The 13,012-nt window shown below is 46.3% G+C and overlaps 1 protein-coding gene across 1 annotated transcript in view; it reads left to right on the forward strand.

Annotated features, from left to right (window-relative positions):
- The first annotated feature begins 390 nt into the window (after positions 1-390).
- Positions 391-13,012, forward strand: part of LOC133122125 (deubiquitinase DESI2-like) — an 18,283-nt gene continuing 5,661 nt past the window's right edge. The window contains exons 1-2 of the mRNA XM_061231862.1: positions 391-955; positions 12,339-12,411. Coding sequence (XP_061087846.1) covers positions 914-955; positions 12,339-12,411 — 115 coding nt within the window. The 5' untranslated portion in view covers positions 391-913. The remainder of the gene's footprint in view (positions 956-12,338; positions 12,412-13,012) is intronic.

Genomic DNA, 13,012 nt, shown 5'->3' on the forward strand with positions numbered 1-13,012 from the left:
CATGTTTGTAATAGACGGAGTTGTAGAGGGAAATGTGAACTGTTATTAATTAGCCTAGTACTAATATTCCGGGGATTTTTTAAATTTAAATATTTGAGCTAGTGGGGATGGATGTGTATCTCTGTGATATCTCTTTTCTGGATCTCAACATGGCTAGTCTCGGGCTAAGGAATTTTAAACATCTCACTGGACCCTAGATCTGAGGGGTTTTTTCCTCTCTCTCTTTACAGTTTTAATTAATTTCTGCCCATTTTAAATGTAAGCAAACTTTCCTCCATTAAGGGATGTTTTCCACAAATCTGGCAACAGCTGTCCCGCTGCACAGCCAAAGTTTCAGACAGGAACAGCGCATTGACTATCTAACGAGCGCGCGATGCGTCTGGCAGGCGGAGTAAACGACCGCCGATTGAAAGCGCAGAAGAAGAAAAGCCGGAGGAAAGACGGCTCTCCACTTTCCATTAGCAAAAAAGCGCACAGATCTGTAGATTCTGGTCACATTCGGAAGAAAACTCTCATTTGACGACGTTTTTTGCGTTTTAAGATACACCCTTCGCTCTCTTGTTGAATTTACAAATAGCTATAGGCTGGGTCATGGAAAAAAACTGAATGTAATCCGGAAACATTCGCTTGTCTGGTTTCAGCGAATACAGTAGCAGCTATCACTCTAGCGAGTTGGCAGCTGTCTGAAAAGTACAGATGCGTTGAAGTTCCTCTGCCGAAGAGTTTTTGGCTGGTTACATGTAGATGTATGAATCTGGAGGAAAACTGTGGAGCGAAGAAAAGAGACTTGGATAACAAAATAACAAGTGTGGAATAGTCGAGAAGAGGATATTGCCGACAGAACGGAATTTCTTGTAGACCTGTGCGTGGAGATAACGGAGAAATTCAGTCTGCGCGACGTTGCTCGCTACAGATGATGGCAAACGAGCCGATCATATTGAACGTTTATGATATGGTAAGTGTGTACCTTTAAACTTTTACTTCCGTGGGGACGATTTATGAATCGACACTACATTAACCGATATTAACTTCACTGTAATTCTGTTTCATTAGTTATACGTGTTACTCAGACATGCAGACCTGTACCTGCCAAGCTTTGTGTAAAAACGAAAGCTACAGTGACTTAGATTCACTGCCAATGCCTTTGCATGTATGTAAATAAAACCAAATGGGGATTTTATTTACTCTCAGAAAAAAAGCAACGAAAAACTGCCTTAAAATGTACAACGACTTGTCACTGGGGTCATTTTTTGCTTGTAAAAGGTCATTATTAGTTATTATTTTGGAAAGAAAAAAACGGATATCCACTGTACCTTCAGAGAGTGTTCAGAAAAATACTTCACAGTGGATAAAAGCTTTAAACTCTACATTTTTACTGCATTTTACATTGTTGTTACCCAAATTGCTGTGTTACCTAACTAAACTTTATAAACCCTGACCTACATGTAGGTTATTTAAATCATCAGATTGTTTATTACTTCGAACCACAAACATAAATTCTTGTTACTTAGTGAGCATAAACTGTAATATCTCTTGGGATCATTGTCAAAATACGCTCTCAGTTAAAGAAAAATGGTTCCCAAAGGAACCCTGTGACTCAGTAGAAGAACCCTATCTAGTTCAAGAGTTCGGTGTGTGCCCCACACACACACACACACACACACACACACACACTCTCTCTCACACACACACACACACACACACTCTCTCTCATACACACACACACACTCTCACACACACACTCACTCACTCTCTTACACACACACTCTCTCTCTCACACACACTCTCTCTCTCACACACACACTCTCACACACACACACACTCTCTCTCTCTCACTCTCACACACACACTCTCACACACTCTCTCACACACTCTCACACACACTCTCTCTCTCTCACACACACACTCTCTCTCACACACACACACTCACACACACACTCTCTCTCACACACACTCTCACACACACACTCTCTCTCTCACACACACACACACAAATTCTCTCTCTCTCTCACACACACTCTCACACACACACACGTCTGTTTGTTGAGCACTTGATGAAGGATGATGATTGTGGCCTTGTGTTTCCAGCGCATGGCCGTGGTCTGTGCTGTACCCATGAGCGCACGGTGTGAGAATGCGGTCCGGCGCTGTCCTGCGTTCTTTAACAGCCCGCTCGCTTGGATTGGAATGTGCAGACCTTTTAAGAGTAGCTTGCCTGTTAAGACTTACACATCCAATATTATGTGCCAAATTTACCCAAGCATTTCCACCTTTTGGCCAAAACAAATAAATGTTTTCTTTTTTAAAATATTAGGATAAAAAGACCCTTAGAAAGATCTCTGTGGCTTATCACAAAGCTCATATATTTTACCCTCTCTTTAGCCATTAGAAGTGCATCTAAAAGGGCAAATGAAGGTAAACTAATAGCTGCAAGTAGTATTTAATGTGTTCAGAATGCCTTTAGCACATTAACTGGGAGTAGGCTAGGCCTACTTCCTATTCAAGGAAGACGGAAAACCGCATTGTTTCCTGACGCAATAGACTGTTTGACGCAATCATTTTAAAGTGTCATTTTTTAGGTTTCCTGTTACGCGTAGCGTGTGTAGTATGTCGGAAGTCTCCTGTTTGACACGGTCGCGTCTCGCAATCCCGGGTTCAGCAACGGATCTTGCGTCGGGAAGCCTGACAGCGTGCTCGACTTCCCGTTGTGCTGGAATTCCGTCCCAGCGTGACGCGCGCGGCTGAAATGAAAATGCTCGGATGTTTGTTGGAGTTCCTGTATCCGGCTGCGCCGCCGGCCCTGTGGCGCGCGGGCTGCATTGTGATTATTCAGGAGCGGCTCTCTGTCCTCAGGCGAGCGTCCGTGTGTGCTGTCGCCGCGGGCCCTTAAACACGATCGCGCTACAGATCCCCCTCTGAGGGTTTCAAGCCACTTGTAGCCTTGGGTTACAAATATCGGGCTTTTGAACGGAAGTGGTACCAACCCACATGTGTGAATGCATTTTTGTGCCTTTTTTTTTTTGCACCCCAACATGATGAAATATAATAAGTGTACAATCACTGCATAGTGCAGTTTTTAAATATACTGGTGTGGATGTTAATTTTTAATTTTGTACCATGACTCATAAGTGCTTTGGAGGCCACAGTTTTAAGTTTGAGTCAATATCCGATCAAGGTCCGATCTGCTTCAGGATTTTGTGCCAACTTCTGCTCTTAATTATTTAATTAGCTAATGTCTTGATCAACCATTTACCATTTTCCCCTGGGGGTTAACGATTAAACTGCCAGACCATGAAAGTCGATAGAAGAACAGGCTGATTCTGAGGATACAAATTGATTTGATGGTCAAATCAATCAGACACTGTCTGTCTGTCTGTCTGTATGTCAGGTCAGGCTCATATTAAGCTCCGCCTTTGGTCAGTTGCCATGGCTTCCCCCCCCCCCCCCCCCCCCCCCCCCCCCAGTGCCCAGGCTAAAGAGCTGTTTGATTGGCTAATGCGCTGTAATTAGACGCTCCATGGATGAACACAGCTGCCCTGTGATGGTGATAAGGGCAGTAATTCTGTTCTTTGTGCTGCAGCTCATACATTAATGTAGCCTGAAGTGATTTACACACAAACGATTAGAAATGCAAATGAGAGATAAAACAAGCAGGCTGTGTGACCAACACAAGAGAATCCAACAATACAGGACAAGCCGTAGGATTTAATAAGGAACATAATGGTGTGGGAAATTCAATCCAATAAAAAACTCAAATAATAAATTTCAATAACACATGAAGACTGCTGAAAGACTGGGATTTTAACCCTTTGAAATGTCGTGTCCAGTCTTACCCAGAAAAGGTTGGTGTGATGTCCCAGCGACGTCACTCAAGCCGTCCGGCTGAGCTGCCTCCCTGGGACTGGGTCCGTTCCTCTCTCACCTGAAACACCCATCCTGACCAATGAGATTACACCCACACCCCATCCTCACCAATGAGATTACACCCACACCCCATCCTCACCAATGAGATTACACCCACACCCCATCCTCACCAATGAGATTACTCCCACAAATCATCCTCACCAATGAGATTACACCCACACCCCATCCTCACCAATGAGATTACACCCACAAATCATCCTCACCAATGAGATTACACCAACAAATCATCCTCACCAATGAGATTACACCCACACCCCATCCTCACCAATGAGATTACACCCACACCCCATCCTCACCAATGAGATTACTCCCACAAATCATCCTCACCAATGAGATTACACCCACACCCCATCCTCACCAATGAGATTACACCCACAAATCATCCTCACCAATGAGATTACACCAACAAATCATCCTCACCAATGAGATTACACCCACAAATCATCCTCACCAATGAGATTACACCCATAAAACATCCTCACCAATGAGATTACACCCACAAATCATCATCACCAATGAGATTACACCCACAAAACAACAGCTACTCTGATTTTATCGTGGCTACACTGGGGCTTGAACCACCAACCTTCTGGGTCCCAGACGTGTACCTTAGACAGGAAGTCTTCTTCTGCGGCCCAGCTGGCTGTGTGTTGTGTGCCATGTGAATATCCCAGTTCTCACATTTAAGAGATTTTATGTATGAAACGGCCTCACTGTGTCTAACATTGATCACATGTCACCTGCATAGGGCTGTGGTCTGTCCCAGTCACTGTGGAGTGGCTCACAGTAATAATAACGGATAGTTTTAGAAAAGAAACGGCAGGTTTTCTGTTTTTTCCGGACGATGCAGATGAACGCTCCTGGAGTGGGTTGGCTCGGTTCCGGTCCGTTGGTGAATTAATGTGCTTGCACAGTGAACTGCAGGGGACACTCAACACTCCCGACAGCACGCGTAATTAGCCTAATTACTGCCCGTCAGTCCCAGAACTGTATCATCCGCAAAAAGTAACCGGAGCGGAATGTAGACACGATTTGTACAAGGCATGGAGAGGAATGGACCGGAAATTAGAGGAAAGTAAGGAAAGGAATGAAGAGTGTTTTTTTTTTAGATCTCTAGTGTTGAAATTAAGGCCATAGTGTCCAGTTTACATCACGTGTCAGGCTGGAAGTTTCTGGAACGCCTCCATCGTAAGCGGGTGCTGTACTTGCGTTTCTCCCCGGGCTCCTGCGTCGATGCCGAACTTCCCTTGGAAGAAAATCACATTGCGCTTTCATGACCTTTAATCACACATCACAGGGAACTCTCTCACAAAAGCCCATTATTGTCAGGTGGGGCTGAATCCGGGCAGAAAGAACTGGATGAAAGCGGTTTTCACCAATGCAAGACCCTGCTGTAAAGGGGGACTGGTTAGAAGGTGCTTTGGTGATAAGGTGAATGGAGAACCCAAACACTGGAGAAGCCCAACACTGGAGAACCCAAACGATAGAGAACCCAAACTCTGTAAACTCAGCACTGGAGACGGTCCGTGTGGCAGGAATGAGTAATGGGCCTAGGTCACACAGACAAGGACGAACAGCGACTCTCGCAGAGGAATATTCTCACCGGAGGAAATGTACGTTTGTAATGAGGTCTCAGAGGAAGTGGGAGCACTGGAGTATTTGGGGAGGAGGGAGGTTGACATGGTCCCAGACTGTGGAAACGTCACAGCGAAAGGAGACTCCATTTCCCAGATACCCCGTAATGAGGGAGGGTAACGGTGCGAGTGTGGAGTCTGTTGTCCTTCTAGGGAGAGCGGGAAGGACCAGGCCACAGTAGGAAGGAGACTCAATAATTAGTCTGACATCAGGAAACATTGGGCACCACAGTGGTGCAGTGGGTAGCACTGTCACCTCACGGCCAGAAGGTCTTTGGTTCTAATCCCGGCCTGGGCCTCTCTGTGTGGAGTGTGCATGTTCTCCCCGTGTCTGTGTGGAGTGTGCATGTTCTCCCCGTGTCTGTGTGGAGTGTGCATGTTCTCCCTGTGTCTGTGTGGAGTTTACATGTTCTCCCCGTGTCTGTGTGGAGTTTACATGTTCTCCCTGTGTCTGTGTGGTGTGTGCATGTTCTCCCCGTGTCTGTGTGGAGTGTGCATGTTCTCCCCGTGTCTGTGTGGAGTGTGCATGTTCTCCCTGTGTCTGTGTGGGTTTCCTCCCACACATACAGGTCAGGGTACTCAGGAGGCATTAACAGGGTGTTGCAGTTAAAGAGCATATACCCTGTATTAATAAAGGCTAACAATAATGTGTGATCCTTGGGGATTCAAATTCATATAAAGACACAGCACCCTCTGCTTCACAGCTTTGTGCAAAACAGACATTATTCTTCTCAGAACTCCTCATCAGCAACAAGTCATCTGTCTGCTTCTGTTCTACATTTACTGTCCATCCTGTATGGGCCTTTCAGGAGAGGCTCTTATCCCGAGCGATAGCTGATTTTATCTTCATACACAGTGCATTCCTGCAGCAGGATGTGTGCTGAGGGGGTTAGCTTTAGCAGCTCTCTGAATCTGCAGCTATTTGTGTGTAATTAGTGAATCAGTGCTGGAACATCTCCAAGCGCACACAATGCCCTCACCCCCGTTTTGTCACGAATAATACAGTCTTTTGTACGGAGCGAATCTGGTTCACAAACAGCTGAATACATTTAGCATGATAAAGAAAAGGGCGGATTGTTTCACGGCTAAATATATTTCTCAGCGTGGCGCGTTCTCCCGTGGTCACGACTGCTGCCGCACGTGCCCCATTTTAATTCCGCCCCAGGCTGTCGGTGCACCCCCAAACCCTCCCCAGCTCCACACACTAGGTGGGGTGTCAGCTATAATTACATTTCATTAAAGGTATTTAGCGGACGCTCTCATCCAGAGAGACGTACAGTGAAGTGCAAATGAAATCAAACCCAGGGACCAGTGCGTTCAGGACCATAGAGGAAAGTACAGTTCCGAGTCCGAGCACGATCACATAGATACAGATACACACTGACCAATACAGAGATAAACCAAAGTCACTAGCAACGGCACAGTAGCACACTCCTATAGCATCGCTGGCTATCTTTTTTTTGCATTTGTGTCTTTGAATTAAGAGTTAAATGAATAACTTAGGGCTGTCAAAATAACGCGTTAATTTCGATTAATTAATTATAGAGTAAATAACGCGTTAAAAAAATTAACGCAATTAATTATGCGCTGTGATGCCCTTGACCCCGTACGTCACTGGCCAGTAGCTTTGCAAACAAGATGGAGGCTGATGAAAACACGTTGCTTGGCGTATTGAATGGGAAATATACATTCAAAAAACGGCCGGATGGAACTGTTGACAGGAGTACGGTTCTGTGCAATTTGTGCAGCAAGGAATTCGCGTACCATCGGAGTAACTCGAGCCTAAAATATCACCTCAACGCAAAACACATAGCAGTGAACCCGGTGGAAAAACGGGAGTTTTGACAACAAATTATGGAAAATCAAGTTACATCTTGCAAAAATCTTTACGTCTTTCAACTCAACCTGACTCATCCATGAGGTCCGGGTCTAGTTTTGAAGTGTTGCAGAGGCAAGAAATCGCTGCAGAAGTTGAATTTGGCGGGGCCGAGGGAGGATGCTCTTCCCCGGGCACTGGGTCTTGTAGCTCCATCGGAGCTCGCTACGAGAGGGTCGGCACAGAGGAGGAACGCGCGGGGTCCTCCTCTGCCGCCGACCCTCTTGTAGCGAGCTCCGGTGGAGCCCCATAAGACCGGCTGCCTGGGTAAGGGCGTCCTCCCCCGGCCCCGCCTGCCGCCGGCGGGGATGCGTGCATTTATCTGCAACTTCTGCAGCGATTTCTTGCCTCTGCAACACTTCAAAACTAGACCCGGACCTCATGGATGAGTCTTGGGGTCAGGTTGAGTTGAAAGACGTAAAGATTTTTCACAAGATGTAATTTGATTTTCCATAATTTGTCGTCAAACTCCCATATAACCCAATGGGTTTTCTTGCTTCCTGGATACAGGACCCAGGATGCATTGCGATAAGGGGAACGGTCTATTGCATAAGCATTAGGTCATATCTTAGTTTCAATATTATGGCCGTTTGTGAAATAAAAGATGTGAAATAAAATATGTTGATCTTTTAAAGTAAATAATGTCTATTATGTTCATTTATTCACTCATCTACTAAAATCCATTTGCATTCAAACATTTTTACAACATTTTTTTGCTTCTCACGGCAAATATCATTATGTGCGATTAATTTCGATTAATTAGATTAATTAATTACAAAGCCTGTAATTAATTCGATTAATTTTTTTAATCGATTGACAGCACTAGAATAACTATTTTAAACTGCCTTTTGGAGCACATTTTCCCACTCGCGCTGTTGCTCAAGAGAAGCTGCTGAATTCCTCCGTGTCTGGACGTTAGTGTGGTTGCGTAAGGCCGAAACCACAGTGGAGTTTCCCTGACTTTCCCCCCCGCTGTGGAGGTTTTTAACGCGGTCCTGTCTGAGATTACAGGAACGTTCAGCGTCTGTGGGCATGGCATGTGAAAGAAGGTTCTGGACCACGTCATCAGTGGCCTTGTGTCTCCAGTCAGCACTGTTTTTGGCCAGAAAACCACCCTGAGTTCTGACATGTCTGTGGAGCCCGCAGCGCTGAGGGTGTGGGAGGATTGGTCTGACAGCACCTTCCATTAAGAGGGAGGAATGCTGGGGCTATGATCTTTAGTTGACAGATGTGGAACCACATCAGTTGGTAGAACAGATGATACACTGGTGGTGCCTTATCAAATCATCATCGTTTACAATAGACACTTTCATCCAAAGCGATTTACATTTGATTAGACTGGGACAGGGGCCAATCCACCCCTGGGGCAATGTGGGGTTAAGAACCTTGCTCAAGGCTTTAACCACCGACCTTCCGGGTCCCAGTCATGGACCTTAGCCACTAGGCCACAGACTGCCCCTTTAATGCAGAGTTACGGTTGTCCCAGGCTCCAGTGAATGTCTGAAACTGAACCAATAGGAACTGCAATAAAAGTAACATGGAACATTACGGTGGAGAAGCCATGTCATTGGCTGCAGTCATTGTGTTCTCCTCTGTGATTGGACGGTGATTAAAGCAGTGGGATCGTACCCGCCGGGGCCAGCTGAAGGGGTTTTGCTGCGCTGAGTGTGGCTCATCGACGTGCGTCTGCAGGCCCTTAGTGACTGCGTTGTGTGTCACGGACGATGACGGATGTGTCCAGCATGTTCAGTCAGGCGTTGGAGGTTCACGGTCGTCGGGGGATACGCCTCTCTCCGCGGTGATGTGGCTCCACAGGCTGAGATCACGGAGCGTCCGGTGCAGCCTCTCGACTCAGAAGAGCCGGGGAAAAAGACCTTTACCTGGATAAGGTACCCCTGAAGGAGGCTCTGTTCAACATGCCTGAGGCCTTTGACGGCTGCACCTGTGAAGAGCACTTTCTCTTTCCTTTCTCTTTCTTTCTCTTTCTCTTCTCTCCTTCTCTGACGAGGCTCCTGTGGTTCTAATCAGCCCAGGACCTTGTGACGCCCACACACGGCAAAAAACAAAGAAAGTGTTTTAGTGTTATATTCAGACTATTACTTTTCTTGCCTCACCCCATTGACACAAAACACTGTCAATGGGGTGAGACAATTTGCCTAATTTCTAGATTTGCCAATGGAGTAAAACAACTTTAAAACATTTTCTACTAGAGGAAAATAATTAGATTGTGAGTCTCATTGCAAGGCTCTCATTGCACTTGTTAAGACAGGTTTCTGGAGTGTGTCACCGGTCCGGATCCGGTCACACTGTGTACCTGTGTGTCAGGTGACCACGTCTGTATCCTGTTCTTCTGCGGATAGAGTTTCCTCTCCTGCTGCTCTGCCCTCTGACCAAACCCGGCTTACCGTGTCTGCACTTCCTCCTGTGTAGTTACACAACCTGTGCGTGTTTTTGTGAATGATGCAGGTTCTCACAGTTAGGCTCATGGAGGCGAGTTTCCTCCTCATCACCGTGAAGTGCTTTTTGAGTGTGAGAACAGTGCTAAATAAATGCAAGGAATTATTATTATTATTATTATTATTATTATTATTATTCAGCAGCTCTGGGGTGGATTGAGAGCTCTGACAGCCTTGTCCCTCAGGCTCCAGCCCCTGATCCAGGCCCACACTCCCTGGAGCTCCAGGCCCTGATCCAGGCCCACACTCCCTGGAGCTCCAGGCCCTGATCCAGGCCCACACTCCCTGGAGCTCCAGGCCCTGATTCAGGCCCACACTCCCTGGAGCTCCAGCCCCTGATCCAGGCCCACACTCCCTGGAGCTCCAGGCCCTGATCCAGGCCCACACTCCCTGCCCGACCCTCCAGAGTCTGCACTGAGCAGTCAGTGCTGAAGGATGAAGGCTGGGTTTAATAGGATCTGAAGTGAGGAAGCTAACAGGCTGAAGGCTTATGGTTCAGCCAATGAGGCGCTGTGCAGGCAGCCAGCCAATGAGGTGAAAGGTTACACTGATCTGGGTAAGCATTGATGAAGCATCTCAGAGGAGCAGTGCTGATCGGATCCGGTGTCAGTTTCCCCGTCCCTGTCCCCAACCTGACCCACTGCGAGCGTCTGAGAGGATGGATGTGTGAACGCAGGCTCCCTGCAAACGGTGACTGTCTTAATCATTTTAGTCTTGCAATAAGACCTTAATAAGATCTTATGCTTTTCTGTCAAGTAGAAAATATTAGCTTGTTTTAAGTTACTGTTTCTTTCCCCGCTGAATATTGAAATGAATTGAACGGTTGTGCCTCATTGGCAGTTTTTAGCACGGTTACTTCTCGAATAAGACTCTGTTCCATACCAGAGGACCCATGTGAGTGGCCACAGACAGTGAGTCAGGACAGACACGTGATTGGCTGCCTTCCAGCGAAAGTCATTCCACATCACTGGGCCCCACGAGCCCATGATCTCTCACGCGATCTTCGGCTTTCAAAATGGCGGAACAGGAGCGCGGTTTAGCCGCGGCACTCACAGCTCGCTCAGAGTGACTGCCTCTACAGCACATAGTGACGGCTTTATCTTACAAAATATCCTATATATACATTTATATATACGTGATTCACCGTCATGTTGCATCCTGTATAGATATGTATTATGTCATTTGAGGCACCAGGACATTTTCCACTAAAAAGGAGAGAAGAACAAGAATAGGAAAGTATGAACCTAAACCCCAGGTACCGACGGAGCATTCCGGACTCAGAGTCCCTGCCCTTCCCGGCCTGTGTGGGAATGTGTTCTGGACGCTGCTTCCCACAGTCTGTCCCACGTCTCCGTCGGCACTGCGACCCTCCTCTCACTGGGTCAGAGGGCTCTGGACTGGACCAGACCTGAGAGGAGGAACGCAGAAATGGCCTTTACTGATCTTGTGTGTGTTTGAGGGAGGAACACATCACTAGCGATTTCACTGATTTAGAACGTGTGGTGGACCTGCTTTATTTCTGAGGGGAAAAAAGTACCGCCCTGTGTTTCCGTATGTTTCCGCCCTGTGTCCGTTCCAATTTCTAAACTAATGCTGCCATAAATTGTGATAAATTGTTGCTTATATTTGCATAAATACATAAAGTGTTTTTTTCAACTGACAGACACTTTGTGCTACTTTCTTCCTGTATTTAAATATTTGAATATGCATGAAGTGTCATGTGACCCAGTATGGGCGAGCAGACCTGTCCATTTTTACCCAGCTGGTGTGCCTGTGTACCGTGTGTGTTTACATGGGTGTGTGTGTGTGTGTGTGTGTGTGTTTACATGGGTGTGTGTGTGTGTGTGTGTTTACATGGGTGTGTGTGTGTGTGTGTGTGTGTGTGTGGCTGCGCTCCACCTCATTGTATATTTTAAAGCACTGTTCCCCCAAATTAAACAATCGATTAAGAGCAATACCCATGAACACAACGTATGTCTGTTTCCCTTTAACGATTACATTGAAAAAAGCACAAATTAAACATCCCACAGTTCATCTTTCATACAGTGCAATGGCACTCTATGCTCGCAATATTATTCAGAAATAAACAGAAATAAACAGGCTAAAAGAGGGAGGTGTGTGTAAACGTTTATTAAATCTCTTACATTTGAGATTTCTGGATGTGAAGAGATTTGTGGTCTTGTTGTGCTCCATTTCCTGCCATGGTATTGGAAGGCCAAAAGCTAACAGTGGATTATGTGCTGGGAGTGGAACCCTGCTGTCAAATCCAGCTCCGCCAGCTTGAAAATTCAGCTGGCCAAGCTGGTCATGCAGCTGGTCTACCTGGGTATGAACTGCTCAAAACATGGCTTGAACCGGTCAACCAGCTACCAGCGGTTTCAAGACCTAGTTGAAAACCTTCAGCAGGGAAGGCTAAATGCTAACGGGAGGTTCTGTGTTTGTTTTCAGTACTGGATTAACGAGTTCACCACCTCGCTGGGCATCGGGGTGTTCCACTCAGGGGTGGAGCTCTACGGCAGAGGTGAGACCTGCTGCTGTAATCACAGCGCGCTGTGACTCACCTGAGGTCACTCCAGTCACCTGGTTACAGAGTCACCCACCCGAATGAGCCATACACACAGCTTTTAAAGTTGGACCAATCCCAGAGCTAATGATGACTTTGCACAGGGATAATCAGTCTGCTGATGATCTTGCTCGGGGCTGAGTGTTGTGCTAATGATGTAGCATCGGGATAATTATAGTGCTAATGACACAGCATAGGGCAAACATAGTGCTAGTGGCTAACAGAGTGCTAATGCCATAGCCTAGGGCAAACATAGTGCTAGTGGCTAACATAGGAATAATCAAACAGTAGTGCTAATGACTTAGCATAGGGCTGATAATTGTGCTAATGATGTAATATAGGGCTACTCACAGTGCTAATGCCATAGCATAGTGCTAATTATAGTGCTAATGCCATAGCATAGGGCTAATCATAGTGCTAATGCCATAGCATAGGGCAAACATAGTGCTAGTGGCTAACATAGGAATAATCAAACAGTAGTGCTAATGACTTAGCATAGGGCTGATAATTGTGCTAATGATGTAATATAGGGCTACTCACAGTGCTAATGCCATAGCAT

The sequence above is a fragment of the Conger conger genome, chromosome 2, assembly GCF_963514075.1.
Source record: "Conger conger chromosome 2, fConCon1.1, whole genome shotgun sequence".
NCBI lineage: Eukaryota > Metazoa > Chordata > Actinopteri > Anguilliformes > Congridae > Conger > Conger conger.